The 21407-nt window shown below is 47.2% G+C and overlaps 1 protein-coding gene across 1 annotated transcript in view; it reads left to right on the plus strand.

Moving 5' to 3' along the window:
• Nucleotides 1-21407, plus strand: part of LOC123244524 (S-adenosyl-L-methionine-dependent tRNA 4-demethylwyosine synthase TYW1-like) — a 282947-nt gene that overhangs the window by 27181 nt on the left and 234359 nt on the right. Inside the window, exon 8 of the mRNA XM_044673037.1 lies at nt 18638-18755. Within this exon, the coding sequence (XP_044528972.1) occupies nt 18638-18755 (118 nt within the window). The remainder of the gene's footprint in view (nt 1-18637; nt 18756-21407) is intronic.

The raw sequence follows: 21407 nt of genomic DNA on the forward strand, positions 1-21407 counted from the left end.
TTGCACAGCTAACTAGTGAGTTTCTCATTTTTGATGTTGTCATTGAACCTCTTTGGAAAATGATGCACAGTTATAGCAAGAAGTAGGCTTCCCACTAGCTTCTGAACTGATCAACTTAAGCTGATGGTTTAACGCAGTCTTTATTTATTTTTAAACCCTTCCCTTCTGTCTTAGTATCTATTCTAAAACAGAAGAGCAGCAAGGGATAGGCCATGGGGGCTCATTGATTTGCCCAGGGTCACATAACTAGGAAGTATCTGAGGCCAGATTTGAAGCCACATTCTCTCGACCCCAGACCTGTGCTACCTCACTGTCCTGATACAGTCTTTAAATATTATAATATTTTTACTTTCAAGACAGATGATTTCTGGTGCTAGAGCAGAATATGTCTGTCTCAGTAGGCATTTTTTTTCTCCTCTTTGTCATATCCTTAGGGAGGGAAATGGCTAAAGGGCTGCCCTGGAAGTCAGAAGGACCTTGGAGTGAATCCTGCATCTGCATCCACTGGTCCTATGACCCTGGACAAGTCAGTTACTCGGAGAATCCGTAGAATGGAGATAATATTATAATTATATTATTATTATTACTTTATGGCTTTGTTATGAGGATCAAAAGAAATGATGAATGTACCATGGATGCTATGATATTGCTGGGGCCAAGGTTGGTCAGTTGTACAATTCTTGTTGGATGTTGCCATTTTGTGCCCCTAAAGTAAGTTTTCACCAATCGGGGCACCAACGACAGTGCAGTCAAGAGTGCCAGTGGTGACTTTTGTCATTGCCTACTCTTTTTTGCCAGCTGAATGGGCATAGATGAGATGCTATCTGGAAGTGGCTCTGATGTGCATTAGGGAATTTGAACAACTTTTCTGGAAATCATTAGCAATTTGTATTTTTAGCTTCAGAAATCATCTTTTCACATTCTTTGACTATCTCTCCATTGGGAATTGTTCCGATTTGCATTAGGGAATTTGAACACCTTTTCTTGCAGTGATTAACAATTTGTATTTTTAGCCTCAGAAGTTATCTTTTCATATTCTCTGACCATATCTCCACTGGGGAATGTGTGTGTTATTCTTATGGGTTTGTATCATAGGATCTTTTAAAAAAAAATTTAAACCTTTACCCTTCTGTCTTAGAATCAATACTAAGTATTGGTTCTAAGGCAGAAAGAGCCATAAGGGATAGACAGTTGGGGTTAAGTAATTTGCCCAGGGTCACACAGCTAGGAAAAATCTGAAATCAGATTTGAACCCAGGACCTCTCATCCGTAGACGTGGCTCTCTGCCCATTGTGTGTCATAGGATCTTAAGAGTTAGAGTGGAAGGGACTTTTGAAATGATCTGTTCAACCTCCTTTTATTTTATAGTTGAGGAAACTGAGGCCTAGAGAGGGGAGCTGATTTTCTCAAGGTCTCATGGTTATTAAGTCAGCATCACGTAAGGTGGGGATGGAAGCCTTGGACTTCCCAACCAAGGCTCTTGACTCAGGCCATTTAGTCATCATTTCTTGGTAGACTATGGAGGTCAGGCCTTTTGCTGAGATGTTTGCTGTAGTTCTTTCTCCCCAATCTGTTTCTTTTCTTTTTTTGTTTTAGGGCTGTTGCTTTTTGTTACATTATTTCATTTTTTCTTTATATAATCAAATTCATTGCTTTCGTCCAGTAATTTCCTCCATTGGTTTGATTAATAAAGTTATTCTACTTTTCCTTAGTTGGCAGAGGTACATTATTCCTCCTTCCAATTTTTAAAAATGGTTTTATTTTTAGCCTTGAGAACATTAATCTGATTAGACTTTATTGTAGTAAAGCATATTGTCTGGGGAATAGATCTCTAAAATCATTTTTGCCATGCAGTTATTGTTTTCCCAACAGATGTTATTAAATAATGATTTGACTCCCCAGTGTTTTTGAGACATGAGTTTATCAACCTTTTACATACACTGGATTCTGTTTCTGGGTTCTCGGGTTTGTTCCATTGATTTGTTTCTTTATATCCTCCCCCCTCCCCCCCAGGACCAGACAGTTTAAGAAAAATCATTATTGCTTGTGAGAGAAAGTTCCCCTTAACATGGTCTTTGTTAGAGTTCTCATTTTCTGTATGAGTTTTGTTAAGACTTTTATCTAATTCTGTGAAATAGCTTATTGGTGTTTGGATTGATACCGTATCCGATGCATTGAATTTGGTTGCCAAGAAGGCAAGATTTGAGCACGTTAAATGTGGATGTGAGCCTTGTTACTCAGGCTTCTCATACTGGCATTTATATAAAGGCGTACCAGTAAGAAATCTGATATCAGCTGTGGGAGAAAGAATGGCCAGATTAATGAGCGGACACTCGCGTTCCTGCCGTCCTGCTAATTATGTGTCAGCACCAACAAGGCCTGCAGCCTTTTTGGAAGGGCGTGGAAGAGAGTGGCTTGAGTTTAGGTCTTGGAAGGCCACTGCAAGATGGATGACGTTCAGATATACTTAGGAAATTCATTGGTACTTGCACAATGTGAAAACTCTTTTTGTTTACTTACTAAGAGAATGAAGGTGGAACCTTTGTGCCAGTGTACAGTCAGCCTCTGAGAACTTTAGGTTGAATTAATTTGAATTGAATAATTTATAAAACAGAGCTGGCTTTGATATAGGGGGTAAACAGAAACATCAGCAAATTCATTATTCTTCCTTCCTTTGTTCCTTCCTTAGCCTGTTGACTTTAAACAGGGGGAAGAGAAAGGCTAGTTGTGGATATCATTGCCCGAGAAAGGAACTGATTTGGACCTGTAAGTCAGGGTCAGGCAGATATTAACGTTTTAGATCAAAATATTAAAACTTAAAGCATTTCCTGCAGCATTTCATCTTTACCTGGGTGATGTAGTAGATAGACGAGCAGACTTAGAATCAGAAGTCCTGAGTTCAAATCTCACCTCCGACCCTGCCTGGCTGGGTGATGCTCTCTGCCTCAGTTTCTCATCCATAAAATGAAGGGGTCACAGACACCTGTGGCGCCTGGCCTCGGCCTGTTCTTCAGGCTTTCTCCTGAAGCAGGAAGTTCCGGGACATGCAGAAATGATCTCTTTTCTTTCAGAGGGCGGCGCAGTGGGGAGCGCCCCAGCTGGGAGTCGGGAGACCCGACTTGGAGTCCAACCTCAGGCCGTGAGCGGCCGGAGCCTCATTATCTGTCTGAAAAACGAGGGTAAGAGCGGCAGCTCCTTCCCAGGCTTGGGAGGCGTCCTAATAGCTGTAAAGAGCTTAGCTCACGGCCTGGCACACAGCAGGGGCCCCAGAGGGACTTCTCTGCCCTCTCCCAGGTTTGATGGGTGTATGTGGAGCTTCGCGTGACTCTTAGAAGCTCGGCCAGCGCTGGCCGCTGCGAGGCCTGGCCGCAGGCTGCCTTTCAGCCTCCTCGCACGGGCCGCCCTTCCTGCTCTGGGGTCCCGCCGCGCTGCCCCTCCGAGGCCGTCCTCCACACACAGCTCTAGTGTCCGTCTCTGGGCCTTGCCCGGCTCGTCCCCTGGAGGAGTCGAGGATGACGCGGAGCTTTGAACCGGAGTGCCGGGACGTCTGGAGCAGGAAGTATAGCCGAGCGGCAGTGAAGCCTCTGGGGCAGTCGGGGGTGCCGCGGCCGGAGTGCTGGACCCCGGGTCAGCGAGACTCCCCTCGTGCTTCCAACGCGGCCGGCCGCCTCATTCTGCCGGCTTCCCTTTCCTCATCTGCCAAACGCACCGGAGAAGGAAATGGCCGACCGCTTCTGCCGGCCAAGATGGCGGGTAAGGCAGCTCCTCCGAGCAGCCACGCCGGGTCTGTGGGGCCAGAAGGGCTGGGTCTGGCCCAAACGAACGAGCGGCCACAGCGGGGATCTGTCCGTGTGGACTATCCAGCAGGCCGTGGCGGGCCTGTGAGGTGGCCCGAGGTGTCAGGAGAGAAGCTGGGAAGGGGTGAAGCCGGGCCCTCTGCCGTGGCTTATCGCTCTTATGTGGGGTCCTCGCAGCGCCCCGGGGTGCTAAGATGCTCTTATTAGCCCCATTTTACAGGCAGGGAACAGAGAGAGAGAGACAGAGCCTTACCTAGAGTCACCGGGCTGTTAAGTGTCAGAGGAGGAATTTGAATCCAGGGCTTCCTGATTGCAGGCCTGCAGTGAGGACTGGTTATGGCGGTCTGGGCGTCCTCTGGGTACAGTGACGGGAGAGAGGATCGAGGAGCCCCGGAGAGGGGGACCAGACCACCAAAACCATTTATTCTCCTTTTTACGTAACATAATGAGGCCCTTCCAGGGACCAAGTCCTTCGGCCAAGAGAAATAGAAAGAGGAGTTTTGGTGACAATTTTTGCTGATTAGGGAGATTTTAGTGAGCAGACGGGGGAGACAAGGCTCAGGGTCCAGGCAGAGGAGAGGCCACGGGGGGCGCCTGGTCAGTGAGCATGTATGTCGGCGACGTCATCGGTGTGAGGGGCTCTCGGGGAGAAGACCCCCTCCCTGGAGAGATGGGCCAGAGGCTGAGTCACCCCCAGACATGCTGCCCCACACTGGCCCGAGCGTGTGCCTCCTTCTGCCCCGAGCCCCTGGCTGTTGGGCTTCTCTGGGAGTCTCCTGGACTGGCCTCGCTCACTGCACGGTCAGCTCTTTAGACTTTCATGTCTCTTTCTTGTTTTTGTGTACGTTGTTCTGCTTTTGCTCACTTCCTTCTGCATCAGTTCGTACAAATCATCCCAGGATTCTCCGAAATGATCCCTTTCATCATGTCCAATAGTGCAGCCGGTGGTGCTGTGGTGCCCAGAGCGCCAGGCCCGGAGTCAGAAAGACCCGAGTTCAAATTCGGCCTCCTACACTGACCAGCTGCGTGACCCTGGACACGTCATGGGCATCCCGCTTGTTTCCATTTCCTCATCTGTCCAATGGACTGAAGAAGGAAATGGCCGACCCCTCCAGGATCTCTGCCGAGAAAGCCCCAGAGGAGATCGCAGAGAATCAGACACGACTGAAAACGACCGAACAGTAAAGTACTCCATTGCTTTCACGTACCGCCGCTGAACCCCCTGCCAGGCTTCCGGGGAGGCCCCCGCATTTGTGTACAGATCGGTGTACGCCGACACTTTCTTGGACTTCTTTGGGGGTCCAGGTTTAGTCACTTCCTGTTGCTGGGCCACAGCTCGTGCCCGGTTTGAAGTCTTTTGGGTCATTGCTCCGAATTGCTCCCCAGGATGTCTGGACCCCCCCTTTCCCTCCACAACTCCTCCCAAGGCCTCCATCAGAAATCTGCCTGTTAAAAGTTGTTGGACGTGAATGTGCGCTCCGGATTGACCCGGATTGATCCTGAAACCTAGTCTTGAGAGCAGATGGAAGATTTTGTGGTTCCACTCCCTTTTTGACTAAAACTTCCCCCCTCTACATCAGAGGCGCAGTCCTTTCTCCAGTCCTTGTTGGAGAATGATGGCTCCATGCCTTGCCTCCATTGGGCCTCCTCACAGCTGCCCAGCAGTTTGCACCGCATTGTAGGTCCGCAGATGATGTAGGGAGAGAGGCCGGGCGCTGGCCCTGATGTCAGTTAGTGGTTCCCTGGCCTCGCCTCCAGCCTGGCCCTTTATGCCATGGAGGCTTCCTCACCGCTGCCGAGAGCCGGCCAGCCCTGTGGAGCACTTACTCTGAGAACCCCAGAGGTTTCCTGGGCCCAACTGGAGAGCTTTGATTCAGACGTTCCACAATCTAGAAGAGCAAACTTGGGGTCTGAGGTCACCCCGCCGGCGACTGGCAGAACCAGGGCTGGAATGCCCATTGTCCACCTCTCAGGCCGGCCCTCTGGCTGCGTGTAGGAGGATGAGGAATGGGAATTCCAGGGCGAGAGATAACATTCATCTTCTTTAAGGCATTTTTAGGACCAAGAAGATTTAGAACGAAGGGGATGATTGTCTCATTGGAGTCTACACTGGTCAAGCCACTGGAGTGTTGTGGACAGTTCTGATTAGTTTATTAAAATTAAAAAATTAAATTTAATTTCTTCAGTTAGCAAGCCTTTATTTTCTCTCCCTCCTACTCTGGAAAAAAGAAAACAAAACTTTGTCACAAATCTGTAAGTCAAGCAAAACCAATTGCCTGCCATTGAGAGCATATGCAGAGGGAGATAGTGTTGGGGTGAAAGGAGCCAGAGTGATCTCAGGATTGGTCACAGCATCCTGGGGAGGCCCAGTTGATATTTTCATAGAGTTGGGCTGCTCTGGGGAAGGGAAAGAAAGAGTGACTCTGTGTGGCTTCAGGGGACAGGAATTAGATTCAAACTCAACAAGCATTTATTAGAGGTACTTGCTGCATGCAGAGGCAGCTGTTGCTCAATGGTTAGAGCACAGGGCCCAGAGTCAGGAAGATCTGAGTTCAAATCCAGCCTCAGGCAGTGCCTAACTGTGTGACCCTGGGCAAGTCACTTAACCTCTGATTTCCTGACCAAAGGACCCACTGGAGAAGGGAATGCCAAACCAGTCCAGTACCCTTGCCATGGGTAGCTGTGGCCCATGAGGTCACGAGGAGTCAGACAGTGACTGACCATAAAGCAATGACGAAGCTTACTGTGTCCAGGGCCCTGGGCAGAGCTCATGGGGAGGAAGACTCTGGCCCAGCATAGGAAGAACTTTCTAATGGTTGGAACTGTTCCACAGTCGGGTGGACTGTCTTTAGAGGCATCGAGTTCTCTGCTTCTGGAAGGGTCTGGATACCTCCTCCTTTTAGGATGCTCCAGTCCATAGCTGCTGCTGTTGCTTCTTTTTTAAACCCTTAGAATTGATACTAAGTGGGGCAAGAGGCCGTGGGGGTTCAGGGACTTGCCTGGGATCATGCAGCTAGGAAGTGTCGGAGGTCAGATTTGAACTCAGGACCTCCCCATTCTAGGACTGGCGCTCTATCCATCGAGCCACCTAGCTGCTACTGCGCCTCCCCCCACCCCCCGCCCCACAATGATTCTTTTAGCGTTTATGGAAAATGATAAAGAAGGATGCTAAAGCAGGTCTTAGCAAGGCTGTGGCAGCTCCCCATGGCTGGTAGCTTCTCAGGAAGAGTGGAAACCTCTTTCTTTCAGTTTTCAGATTCCCTTTAGGCAGGCTTTTAATTACTTTCTTTCCTGGTTAAATAAGGAGAAGATTTCCATGTATACAAGCAATAGGTTTGGGTGCTCTGATTCAAGAAGCTGACAGAGGGGGGTCAAGAAAACTGCCTTTCTTTTAAATAAGTCTAGGAGGTGCCTGGATGCAAAGCAAAGAATGTGTCTCGTATTTGAAAGAAAAGCTACTGAAAAAGAATTCTCCTTGTACCATTTTGGATATGATCTTAAGTTAGAAGTTGTAGGTAGAGATTTTTGCCCCAAGGACAGGCAGCCTCATTCCATAGAGAGTTCCCAGGAGATCTTGAGCCCCCCAACTAACCTATTGGACTGATTTTCCTAATTTTTAAAACAGATTTTACTTGAGGGTGGGAGGCTAGACCTGTGCTTTCATTGGTAGGAGGGACTCCCTTTACCAAGGCAGATCAATCTCAGCTTTGATCTAAGAGAGATGCTCAAGGCATGGATAAGTTAATTGATTTGTTCAGGGTCACTCAGTCCTTGCTAGAGGCAGAATTTGAACTCAGATCTTCTGTACACTGAGACCTGCTCTGATTCACCTCTTTTTTCAGTGACAAGGTTTTTGGAAAGTTCTTGAGATTTTGGTGAGTATGAGAAGAATTTCCCCAAGTCTTGGGAAGAACAGCACTTTGATTTGGAGAATTGTGCCCTCTGTGAGAGGTGCTGTGAGTCTTCCCAAGCATCCTTGAGCGTTAGAGGCCAGCCTCCCCCTGAGCATGCCCCTGTGATGGCCATTCTGGCGGGCAGAGATCTCGTGGCCCCTCCTCTTGGCCCATTCCATTCTCTTGAGGCATCAGCCTATTTCCCCTGCTGTCAGGCCCCTCCTAGGCTGCTCCTGTCTCCTGGGCCAGGTTTCCCAGATGCAATCCCGCTTCGACACAATCCCTTTATGTTTGAAGTCACTCTGCCGCTCCTCTCGTGGCATGGTTTAAATCCTCTGTCCCAGGCTTGGCCATCTTCTGTTGGATGTTCTCCCGCTTGTGTGCCCTGTGCTGGATGCTGCCCTTCAGAGATGGCCTCGGGCTCTTGTTGTTTTGGGGCAGGAATGAGCTCTTGTCTTGTACCGCTGACCCGTGCTGAGCCTGAAGTCCTGGGCCGGTCACCCACTCCCCAGCTCAGCCTTTGGGGCAGGCTCCATTGACTTTGCATTGCTACAGTGGAAATCTCCTTCGTTGGCTGCCTGTTCCACTGGGGCAAGTTGCAGCCTCTCCATAGCAAAGATACTGGAGTGGTTTGCCATTTAACAGATGAGGAAACTGAGGCAAACAAGGTTAAGTGACATGCCCAGGGTCATCCATCTAGGAAGTGTCTGAGGCCAGATCGGAACCTCTCCCCTCCAGGCCTGGCTCTCTATCCACAGCACTACCTCGCTGCCCGTGCGTGTGTCAGCTGGTGGCCCAAGTGCCTATATTCCCCCGGGCGCCCTCTTCCAGCCTCTTCCTGTGTGGCTGCTGTGAATTCTTTCGAGGCTCTCTTGGATGCTGCCTCTTATTTTCGGGCTCAGAAATGACTTTACTGCTATCGTATGCACTTGGGCGCTATTTATTTGCTTCCAGGCCATCTCTGGACCAGATTCCACAGGGCGCTCACCATTGAGCTTCCCCCAGCCTGCGTATTTGTCCTCACGTCCTCGTCAGAGCAGCCCGTCTTCGGATGTCTGTGGCATGACTGAAAGAACGACCACTTAACTTGGCCTCCTTTTCTTAAGGATTTCCAACAAAATGCACTTCACTACTTTCTTCCTCAAAGTCAGAAAGTTTCTTTCTTATGATCTATTTTGCCACTTACTATAAACTTGTTTCCTTTGTTTTTTGTCAGAGCGTTGGTGGAGAGACTCCTCTCCCTCCCTGGTGAGAGCGGGCCCTCCACCTGTCCTTGCCTAGGCTTTCTGTAGCTTCCCTTCCTGGGGGGAAGCGACACGGACGCGCGAACCCTTCCTCGGAGTTCTGGCTGGTCACCTTGCCGTGAAGATCTCATTTTATAACCGTTTCATTGCTCTGCGGTTCTTCTCTGGGCTCTCTCCAGGGCCCCTTCCCTCTTCAAATGCAGTTGTTTTATGTAAGACTTGTTTTCCCAGAAGCAGACACAGAAAGGGGGAGCTTTTATCGGTGGTTAGTGCTAGGCTGGTGCTTCCTTGGGCCCGTTATTAATAACGAGGAGGTTGGAGAGGGGCCTCCCCGAGGGACGCACGGCGGCCTGGCCTTTGATTGCCCCACCGTGGGAGACACAGGCCAGGAGCAGGCCTGTTCCCTTGGTCCCAAGGTGTCCTGCCAGCAGCAAAAAACAGGGTCCTGAACACTAACCAGCCCTCTCAGGGTTAGACTTTGAGCCAGCATCCCACATGCGAATCCCACCACGGCTTGGCTGACATCTTTCTCCCAGTGATGATGTGTTTGTGTTTGCTTCAGTGATTCACGTAACTTCTGCTTAGTTGACTGTTTTTCTTCCGTCTTAGAATCCGTTCTGTGAATCGGTTCCAAGGCAGAAGAGAGGTAAGGGCTGGGCCAGGGGGGTTCAGTGACTTGTCCAGGGTCACCCAGCTAGCTAGACTGTTAGTGTAGGCAGTCCTTGAGCGCGTGGGTGGAAGCATGCGGTCCTCCCTGGTGCTCTTCTTAGGCATTTGCACTTCAGGTTCCTCAGTTTCATGAAGGCAGAAGACATGGCAGATAGGACGGACTTTGTTTTGTAAAATTGTCGTCATGGTCCGGGGATGAACTCAGGACCTCGAGACGCCTTCTACGAGCGCTGGGGCAGCCGGTGGTGTGGTGGCCGGAGCGCGGCGCCTGGAGTCAGGACAGCCTCAGACACGGACCAGCGCCCTGACCTTTGCCTCCATTTCCTCGTCCGCCGCACGAGCTGCAGCGGCGAATGGCCAGCGACTCTCGTCTGCCAAGAAAACCCCAAATGAGGCCACGAAGAGTTGCCCATGTGTGGCTTGACCGGACAAACAGCTGTTCTGCGCTGTCGAAGTGTCTGAGGGAAAGCTCTGCCGTCCAGATGGGGTCTTGCATTCTTGTGACCGTTGAGCTCGAGTTCATAGCGTGCCTTACAGTCTGTGAAGGGTCTCCTGTGCAGCTGGACTTGTCCAGCACCCTGTTTTAGAGACCAGAAGACAGATCCCAAGAGTCACCCTGGTCACAAGGCACTTGTGAACACAGTTTCCTGACTCCCACTCTGCGTCCTTTCACCTGTGGCAATTCACCTTCTTCTCATTGAAGGGATCCCTGTCGTGGGTGTTTTTGCATGCAGACTTTCCTTGGATCAGATCAGCAGTTGGGCAGAGGGAATGTCCCCCCTAAGGCCCCTCTGCCAGTGAGATCCCAGGTCTGGACCTTCTGTCTGTGGGGGAAAGTGAGGACTGCTTAAATGGTGCTAAAAGGGGCCGACCCTCGTCCAGTTCTCGTCTGCATTCTCTTTTCAGACGTCCCGTTTTAGTCCCGAGATGTGCTCTGGACGCTGATGAAGGCTCTCCCCGTGCTCCGAGCTGTGGAGAAGTCAGTGTGTGAGAGTGACTTTGGTCATGGGCCAGGGACGGTATCTCCTGCGCTCTACACCTTCCCTGAGAGAGGTGACGACTTTGCTCATCAGACCTCTGGGTGCATCAAAAGCAGAAAATGGGGGAGCACTTTGCTCCCCAAAGGGGTTTGCGCGAGTCATCGAGGTTGTCCCGTACAGGGATTCCCCGTAGGTGGCCTCGGTCAGTCATGGCTACATTGTGCTGATTACATCCAGCTTCTGAAAAGGACGAACATGAAATTTGTCATCATTCGGCAGAGAGTGGCCCAGCGGTCACTCCCCTCCTCGCCCTCTTCCTCCCCTTCCCTCTCCCCCCACCCCATCCATCTGCTCCCAGGTCTGCCCCATTCTCCCTTCCTGAGGTTTCTTGCACCCATCCCCTTCGGTGGCCCCCACCACCCATTCACCCCCTCAAGTAGGTCCTCATCTGCTTTCTCTTATCTCCTTGCCTTTCACGTTTGCCTTTTCTAAGCCAACCTCCACCCACTGCTAAAGTTAGATTCCTGTAATGCAGGCCTGGCTGGATACCTTTTGCTTAAGAAGCTTTACTGCATTCTGTATCCCTTAGGATAAAATGCTAACTCCTTTATTTGGCATTTAAAACCCTTCACAATCTGACTTCCATTTTATCCTTCTTTCTGTTTTTTATTATTTTTTTATTTAAGCTTTTTTTCTGATTCAACTTTAGGTCTTTCCACTTTTTTCTTGCATTTCTGTATTCCCAGCCACTGGCCTCCGGTTTCACTCCTCCCTCTCTGACCCTGTGGCTGGAATACTGGGCATCCTCAGCCTCCTGAGCTGAAGGTTCTTGGGGTCAACCCGCATGGCCTCTAAAGTGAGTAAGTTTGGGGAGGAGTCGTCTCCCCAGCTGGGCTTGCTTCCTCTCCTCGGGCACCCAAGTCCTTTAGTAGGATCCTGAGATCATTCCTTTATCCGTTCCCCTCTCTCCTCCCCACTACCAGTAACTCTCCTTTTTCATCCTGTGTCTGGGCAGAGAGTCAGCGCTGGGTCGGGGATAGGGAGGGTCCAAACTGAGGCAGTGCTGTTGGGGAGTGGTCTGGGCTCTTCTGTGCCTGGGATGGATTGTGCCGTGGGGAGAGGGAGTGGAGCTGAGTGCCAGGTATTTGTTGTCTTGTTATTCATGAAGCTTTTCTGCTTCCTTATCTTGTGGCTTCAGCTGTGGTGAGTCTGTATCTGGTGCGTAATTCTTTTTTCTTGAGGTTTTTAGTTGTTGAGAGTTGCTGGAAAATAACTTCTCTTGTCAGTCACATGACCGCATTCCCTTATGTCTACTTTAAAAAAAAAGTTTTGCTGATGCCCTTTTCCTTTTTACACTGGTGTCCTTTCCCCTTGACACCCCTTCACCAGGAGAAGCTTTCCTTGTAATGAAGAAGGACAGCCCACTAACACAAATCTTTCTGTACCCGCAGCCCACCCCCTCGGTACCCAGGTGGGAGGCAGGTTTCCTCTCACTCCATCCTCTGAGGTCACCATTGGTTTGCACCAGTCAAGGTTCAGGTGTTCTCTGTAGATGGTTTTGTGACCGTCATGTAGATTATTCTCCTTGTTCCACGAAATAGTTCTGCTTCTCTTCACAAAGTCTTCCTAAGTTTCTCTGAATTCTTCTTAGGGCACAATGATATTTCCTTAAACTATGTACCACATTTATTTCTCCTTAAGTGGACACCCCCTTTGCTTGTGTTTCTTTTTTTGTACAAAAAGTGCTGTTATAAATATTTTTGTACATTTGGGACCTCTTCTTCCTTTGACCTCCTTGGACCTATGCCTAGTTGTATTGCTGGCTCAAAAGATCTGAACAATTTTAGTAACCTTCCTAGTATAATTCAGAATTGTTTTACAGAATGGTTTGGTGATTTTACTGTTCTAAAAAATAGTGAATTAATGGGCCTCTTTCCCTCTTGAACCCTCCAGCATGTTCATTTTTATCCCTTGTGGATCTTTGCCAATCTAATGGGTGGGATGGGAATTCTCAGTGTACCTTTAATTTACATTTTTCTTGTGTTCTGCAGCATTCTTTCATGTAGTTGTTGAGAATTTGCATTTCTTCCTTTGAAAACAGCTCTCTCTTTTCCTCTAAAAAATGATGTCTTAAAAAGTGGTCCTTGTTCTCATAGATTGGTATCAATGGCTCTAGCAGACCTTCCTCAGAGATTTGCTGTAAAGATTATTGTTTTTTTCCCCCAACTGATAGCTTCTTGTCTTATTCTTTTTTTTTAAACCCTCACCTTCCATCTTGGAGTCAATACTGTGTATTGGCTCCAAGGCAGAAGAGTGTAAGGGTAGGCAATGGGGGTCAAGTGACTTGCCCAGGGTCACACAGCTAGGAAGTGTCTGAGGCCAGATTTGAATCTAGGACCTCTTGTCTCTAGGCTTGGCTCTCAATCCACTGAGCTACCCAGCTGCCCCCTTCTTGTCTTATTCTAACTGCTTTGATTTTTGTTTGTTGAATTGATTTTAAACTTTATTTTATCTGAATTATCTATTTTATCTTTGACAATTACATCTATGGCAGCCATAGTTATAAAAAGCATTTCATTGCATTGATCTCTTTTTTGGGATGTGTTCAAGTTATCTTTACAGAAGGATTTCATATTATTCCCCCTCAGGACTTCTGCCCTCCTTGCCAGTTGCCCTCTTGCGAGTTTCTCATACAATCTGCCTTCCTTCTGTCTCCTCACCTTTGCTGAGGTTGTACCCCGTGCCTGGAATGGTACCCTTTTTCTACTCCTTGGAATTTCTAGCCCCCTTCAAGTCCAGCTCAAGTGCCATCTTCTAATTGAGGTCCTTTTTGGTAGCCCCAGTTGTTAGTATTCCCCCCACCTTCCTGCTATAAGAGGGAAAAGGTTTTTTTTTTTATTGGATATATTAATATTTAAAGGGGTAGTCGCCAAGGAACTGAATAAATACCAATTCCTAAAATGATTTTAGTAATTCATTTACAAAATATAGGAGAGAGTGGAAGTAGAGAGATGAGAAGAGGGTAGAGTAAGAGATCTAACTTAATGAACTAGATTTGTATTCAAGTCTGGGCTTTATTCTGGCAGGGCTCCAGAGGCCCAGCTGGAGAGCCTAAAAGTCAGTTAACAAGGGGTTTAGTCACAAGGGCTTCTCCCAATCAAGAGCCCCTCCGGAGGCTAAGGTAGTCAGCCTTCTTCACTCACCACATGTAGTTTTAAGGGAAATATTTAAGAACAGTCTCACCAGGGTCTCAGGGTCCCAAGTCCAGCACTCCTTCAGGTCCACGACACGAACGAGAAGCAAGATGAACTCACTGAACTCTGCTTTAAAGGGGCTTCTTTTGGGTCACTTCCTGTGTCTTCCTCTTAGTTTATGTGTCCAATCACAACAGATGCTTTTCTTAGGATTGCCCAGGAGGCAGTCAGTAAATTTTGTCACAGACCTCCCAACTTGTGATTTAAGTGGGAATGTTCTCACCTTTGGTGATTAGATTAAGGATGGGCAGGGCAGATTTAATTTCATTTCACACTGCCAAATCACTTTGTGTCTATTTTGCATATATTTTTCTTGGTATGTGTTGTAGTAGAGTGTAAGCTTCTTGAGGTCAGGGATTGTTTCCTTTTTATCTATGTATCAGCAGGACCTACCACAGAGCCTGGCATGTTACAGGTGCTTAATAAATGCTTATGGAATGGCATGGAATTCACACAGGAACAGACAAGTGGATATAGTGGGAAGAGCGATGGAGTTGACTGAGAAGACTTGAATTTGCTTCTCAGGTCTGCCTCTTCCTTACTTGCTGTGCCACCTTAGGCTTTTCTCTTCTGACCTTCAGCTTCCTTCTCTGCACAATGAGAGGATTGGACAAGATGACCACTGAGGCCTTCCCAACTCCAACTTTCTGATAGCAAGAATACCTTTGGTTCAAACTTGGCTTGGGTTGGCTCATTGAATTGGTCCACGAAGACTTACATCTTGGAAAGATCTTTTGCATGGGCAATAGGTGACTAGAATTCTAGGCCTAGAACTCAATGGGAAATAGACTGGAAGCTGTTTAGTAAAGTTGGGCAATATTTTCAGGGATCTCAAGATGATTTCTACCTTTGTAGTATATTTTTTTGACCCCAGTATTCTTCCAATGTTGCCTTATGTACCAAAGTCATGGAATCACCAGGGTCTCAGAGAAGTTAGGGGGGTAGAAAGACACTCAAGATTGTAAGACAGTGGCATATAGATACAGGTTGATTTATAAGCAAAGAAGCAGACTTAAAAAGCATTATTGGTAATAAGAGAAAGAGGTGGGCTTGCAGAATTCATGTGTAAGGCAAATGCAGACCAAGGTTGCCCTGGCACCCATGAAATAGTGAAAGATCCAAGGGGAAACCTTCTGCCCATTGGATAAACCCTCAGTGGAGCACCCTTAGAAGGGGTTGGATAAGGATAAGCTGGGATGAGAAAGCAGGTAGCAAGAACTGCCCCAGTGGAGGGAGATGATGTGTGGGAAGCACTTTGGGAACCAAAAAGTACAACGTCAGTGCCAGTGGTTTTCATAACCCTCATGGATGATGCCATCGCTCCATCAAAGTCAACCTTAAAGATGAGGCCATTGGTTCCACGTCTTGCTCCTGTTGTTAACCAGTCCTCATGGAGACCTGTGCTTCCACTGAATGCATCTTGGTCATTTTAGCAGTTTCTTTAAGTGTCTAGCATGGCAGCTCAGAGAAAATAGAGGCTCTTTTTGGAGATGAGTCCTAGAGAGAGTTTTGAAGTCATGGCCTCCAGGCTGGTTAGAGTTGGCTCTTGCCCTCCTCACACACACTGGTCAAACCAGTAGCATATATCCTTCCAATTCTCCTTATAGGGATGTGTAGGAATATTTGTACAGGGAAAGGAGGTGCTTGGTTGGAACTTCTTTCTAAGTGACTTGGATCATTCAGTTATTTCTCTAGAGATATGAACCTTTCTGACCTTAAGCAAGAAGCTGGGATTTGCCATATTGCAATTCCCATTTTTGCCATGACTGACCTTCTCTTTGAGAGTTTAAAAAAAATGCTGTACAAGCAGCTGTTCCTTGATGTCCCCACTTTTTCTATAGCTGGCCTCCCCCTTCTCTTCCCTCCCGATGCCTTGAATGATGAATCACCAGACTTAAGATACTCCCTAGAGAAGCAAGCTCTTCCCTCTAAAGCTACGACGGTTTCGCTCTTATTTTTTTTTTTTTTAAATTTTTAAACCCTTTACTTCTGTGTATTGACTTATAGGTGGAAGATTGGTAAGGGTGGGCCATGGGGGTCAAGTGACTTGCCCAGGGTCACACAGCTAGGAAGTGTCTGAGGCCAGATTTGAACCCAGGACCTCCTGTCTCTAGGCCTGGCTCTCAATCCACTGAGCCACCCAGCTGCCCCTCGCTCTTATTGTTTTGATGATAACTTCCTCCCGGAGCTATAGCATATGATGTGCTCTCAGCTTTGGATGAAGCAGTGGGACTGAATCTGGGATCTGGAATTGCCATTTCTGTCAGGGCCATATAACTCTAGAAATAGAAGGGCACAGTTTGAAAGAAGGGATGGAGAAGGTGCCCCCCACTCCTAACTCCTTTGTGAGGGTGGGACTGTTCCAAGAATGTGAACCTACAAATAGCATCAGACTTTTTTTTTTTTTGACAATTGGTTTTGCTATTTTTTCCCTTTCTTCCTCTATTTTTTCTTTTTTATTTAGAAAACTTCTTTATTATAAGGAATTATTATTTGGAAGGGAGGTAGGGTACATGGAGAAATCTAGGTAATGAAGAAATAGAATGTATCAGTAAAAATCTTTTAAATAAAGAAAAAAAAGAAAAGAAAGGCCCCAGTCAGACCTCATGAAGGCTATTGACATTTCTGCAATTAAAATTTCTGATTGTTATTTGAGACTCATTAAATTAGTTTTGTGGGGAGGGGAGGTACCTCACTCAACATCCATGTTTCATTTTAGTTTATTTCATTATTCCATTATTTATTTATTTTAAACCCTTAGCTCCCATTTTAGAATTAATACTATGTACTGATTCCAAGGCAGAAGAGTGGTAAGGGCTAGGCAATGGGAGTTAAGTGACTTGCCCAGAGTGTCTGAGGCTAGGAAGTGTCTGAGGCCAGATTGGAACCTATGATCTCCTGACTCTAGGCCTGGCTCTCAATCCACTGAGCTACCCAGCTCTTCTCCATCCCCCCCTCCCTGCCCCATTTCATTTTAGAAGTTGCCTCCTTGTGCTGAGAACAGGACTGCCTGCTCCAAAGTGAATCAGGGGTCACTTACAGCCTTATGTCTTCTTTCCTTGTCCCTTAAGTTTCTTCTTCTTCTTCTTTAAAGTAAAGAGAAGTAACATTTATAAGGGAAATAGATAATTTATCCCATGCGCTGGCCTAGAAAATGTTTCCTGGCCCTCTTGAGAAGTTTGTCCACTTCACTATGAGGAATTTAGAAAGATTAAAAACAACCATCCTGTGGCATTTGTAGAGCTTGGTAGAGTGGTCAGGGGCCAAGGACCAGGGCACAGCCGATGCTCGACTCTGGGACTGATGTTTCTTTTGGAAGATGCAAGAGAACCAGAGACCTTGGTTTTTGTTGGTAGCGAAAGTTTTCAGAGGCAAGAAGTGAGGCCTCTAGTCAATTTGACTTAATTTGTAGTGGAAAAACCCTACCCTGCTGTGGATTTACTTCAAAGGCTCTGACTAAGTCACCTCAAGGTGAAAGTTGGCTCATGATGTAGCTTCCCCTTCCTGCCTATGCCTTTTGCCTTCAAATTTGTAAAAAAAAAAAATTCCAAAGCAAAAAAAAAATAACAAATTAGAATAACAAATAAAAGGAGCTGTTCTGTTTCCACCAAATACTTGAATGCAATGGAAAGGGGATAAGAGCAAATGATTGATGTTTTGTTTATAAGTTTCTTCAAATCCATCTGGAAATGTGTGGTTAAAAACTGTATTAACAGCAGCAAAATTCTTCATTAACTTTGCATTTTGACTATATTTAGTAATTTGAAACATCAACTTTTATTGCAAATAGGACTTAATAGTGTGAGGCCACTCTACTTATTTGGCAGCCCTTGCTCTCCACTATCAAATGCGTTTTCACATCCTCTTCTTTCTGGAGGGAGTCACTTGATTAGAAGATGGGCAGGAAATGAACCCTGAATGTCATTCTTTTCCTTCCCTGTTGGTGTGAAGGGATGTAGCTTTTATTATTTATTTATTGAAAACAATGACAACAACAAAAAACTTCTTATTTTCTGACCTAGTAACAACTCTAGGACAGAAGGGCAGAGGTTAGGGAAACAAGATTAAATGACTTGCCCAGGATCACACACCTAAGAATTGTCTAAGGCCAGATTTGAAGCCATGACCTCTTGGGTCTAGACCTGGTTGTCAATATATTGAGGCACCTAGCTGCCCCCTGGCGTAACATTTAAAGAATAGTGGGGTGCAGGGTGTTCCTGGACTTTGTCTTGTTTTTGAACTTTGAGCTTGACCACTATCATTTACTTATATATTTTTATTTTTAAAAAATTATATTTTCACTGGGATCTTTATTTTTGCACGAAGCACTTATATTAGTGTATCTTCCCAGAATGTCATGTCTTATAGTAGACATACAAGATGATGGGGAAAAACCATCCTACAAAAACCCTACACGAACCAAACCAGAAAAGCCAACCACACAAACAAATTTGACATTAGATGTTGAATTCCCCATCCCTAGCCCTCTGCCTGTGCCTTCCCTGGGTCATGCATGGCACTGTATCCAGGGCCTCTCATTTGGAGTCCTTTGTTTTTCCAGTAACTCTTAAGTGTTTGGGGGAAGCCTTCTTTATGCTTCTGCCGACCTCGTTATGTGTTAGTTCATGTCAGTCTTCCTACGCTTCTCCTTAGTCCCACCTTAGTGGGTGTTCTGTTTGGGCATTTCTGGAAAGCTCTAGCCCTGGAGATGAGACAGATTGGCAGCTTGGGGTCAAGGACGGACTTTTATAGTGTTGCTGGGGACACTCCTGAACTTCCTTTTTTTTTGTTTTAATTTAGAAAGAAAGAGAGCAGCAGGACATGGAGCAGGATATGTCTCGGAGTCCTGGGAAGACTGAAGCCCGTGAAAAGCGAGAGATGATTACTCCAGCTCTGCGAGAAGCTCTTTCCAAACAAGGTGAAAATCTCAGTGGACTCTTGGCAGATGATATTCTTTTTGAAGCTTGCTAACTTAGGGCCTGCCTCCATGAGAGGAGCAGACGGAGGAAGGAGGTGTTTATTTACTCCCGTGTCCTTGGCTTGGTTCAGTAGCTGCAGGAGAATGACTAGTGTAGCCTGCCGGTGAGTGTGCCCTGCACCGCCTCGTGCCAGTGCCCAGGCTTTGGCCTCTCTCTGGTCTTGTTGGCTCGCCTAGCCTGCCATTCTGGTGCACGTTTTGGGGCAGAAGACGCCTTAGGCTGCCTTGTGTTCAGCTCTGGCTTCTCAGTGGGTGCCTCCTGGTGTGTGCCTTGAAGTCTCAGCTCACTTATTTCTGGTACTCTTTTTCTTACTGAAGTTTCTCTGCATTGGTTTCAAGGGTGGTTATTTCAGGGCTGAAATTTATTTCAACAGGGTGAATGAATTCCAATGAACCTTGAAGGCGATCCATTTAAGAAATGCAGCTCCGCCATTCTCAGGAAAATGTTTTAGAGTGTTCATTGTAGGTGGATTTCAGAGTGGCTTTTGGTATTCATGCTTTTTTTTTTTTTTGGCTTCAAGTATTTCTGTGTACCCACCAGATGCCAGACTTGAAGCTTTGGAACTCATATTCATTCTAGTGCCCTATAAAAACTACCCATGTGCAATACTAGTCTCTTGAAGTCAAATTTAAGTCATTGCCTTATTATCAGCACCGAAATGGTCTGAGTTGATATTGTTTTCATGTAGTCATGAATGGACTAAATGCTCACACTCTTCACCGTCCCCTTTTCCCCTCTTTCCCCCTTATAAGTATGTGTCCTGGCCGGGTTCCATATCTGTTCAGAACTGATAGTTTTACTTGTGAAGTGGAATGGAACTGAGAATCACAGGGGGCTTGCTTGAGCTCCAGGGGACTTCAGAAGTATTGAATTCAGTTTTCCTTTCTGAATCCAGTCTCCTTGTTTTAGAATTAGGGCACCTCCACTCCCCTCATTCCTCTGGAATCTGTGATTTCAGTTGTTTAGTCCGTGGGCAAATGGGCAGCTTTTCTGGGCTTTGCCCGGGCTCTCCTCTAGCCACAATGTGTGCGAGGAGTTACCTGACCCACGGCCATCCCCTGGAGAGCAGCATCATGCTACGTGGCTTGTCTCTTTGGTGGGGAGGTAAATTCCAGAAGATCCGTGGCTTTAGGGGCGCAGATATTTCTCCTTGGCTCCAGGGGCTCCCTGCCAGCCTCAGGGGGTCTTCTCGAGTGCTGGGGCAGAACGAGCTCTTGGTGGCTGAGCTTCTGCTGAGAGGCTCCTCCTCAGATGGCAGGTAATGAAATGTGGGTAGTCCACCCCTGGGCGCTCACTTAAGCCTTTCCCACTTAAGCGTGGAGCCCTCTATAAGAATCCCAGCCTTGCGTGTTGGGAGGCTGGATTCAGTGCCTGCTTGTTAAATGTAAGCTTCTGGAGGGCCCGGCCTGGCTCCGGTTATCCCCGGGGCCTCGCGCATAGTAGGCTCTTGATAAATGCTTGTTGAATGATCCGTATTCCATGGTTTATTCCGTGGCTCTGCGCAGGCTCATCCTTAGACCGAAGGGACATCAGGCTGGCCTGAATGCTGCCTACTTACTGGTATTGTTTATCTGAGGTAGAAAACTGGTCACTGATTGGAATAGATGCTGTGGTTGATTCATCCTCAGCCAGTCAACACAGGTTTAACTTTCTTTCCCTTTTAGTGGGATCCCTGAGGGCACAATTAGGCACATAAAAGGCCCTGAACCAACCCAGGGATGCTGGGCCTTTGTCTGACTTTCGCCGTTACCCTTTTGGCTCCAGACTAATCATTTATATCCTCCTGGAAAATCGATCTCTTTTATGGCAATGGAGGTAAGCTCCAGACTGATTCCGTAATGTTAGTGCTGGTGCTGTGCAGCAATTTAAATGTGACCTGAAGATGCTCAGACTTCCTGGAGGTGGTTTCTGGGGCTTCGCGCTTCCTTCAAGTTTCTGAGCAGCACATACGCGTGGCCTCAGGTACGGGCTCAGCCTAACTCTTCGCTACTCACTGAAAGCATATGCTTTGGGAGCAGACGTTCTGCTGAAAGATGCTCAGTGCGTGTAAGGTACAGCATCGAGTGGTTTGGTATAAAACAAACAAAAAACAGAAGTGTGGGAAGAGGAATGGTGGGGAAAGAGGAGATGGTGGCAGCTCAAACTATTTCTTATGGCGGCACTTGGGAATATGCATGAATATATATTGTGGAGGGGGAAAGGATGGCCAGAATAAAGAAAAAACAGCCAAGCCAAGGTCCGTCTAGGCCTTGTGCCTCCCCCGGTGCATTGGGTGGGTGCTCGATTGCATCTTTACAGGATGAGCAATCGATGAATGAATTCAAAGGATGGCCAGAGCGGCGTATCCCAAAGGATTCAGACACAGAGAGCAAGATTTACACGGCCTGATCCAGAACGAAGCAACGTTGGCAATAACTATGGCCACATAAATGGAAGGAACGACCACCGAACAATTAAAGTGAATGTTGTGAAATTACAGAGAACAAGCCTGGCCTTAGAGAAGAGAGATTGGTAAAATATATATATAGAGAGAGGAGAGGAGGAGACACACACACACACACACACACACACACACACACACACTCTAGTAG

This window comes from Gracilinanus agilis, chromosome 4 (genome assembly GCF_016433145.1).
Source record: "Gracilinanus agilis isolate LMUSP501 chromosome 4, AgileGrace, whole genome shotgun sequence".
In the NCBI taxonomy this organism is placed as follows: domain Eukaryota; kingdom Metazoa; phylum Chordata; class Mammalia; order Didelphimorphia; family Didelphidae; genus Gracilinanus; species Gracilinanus agilis.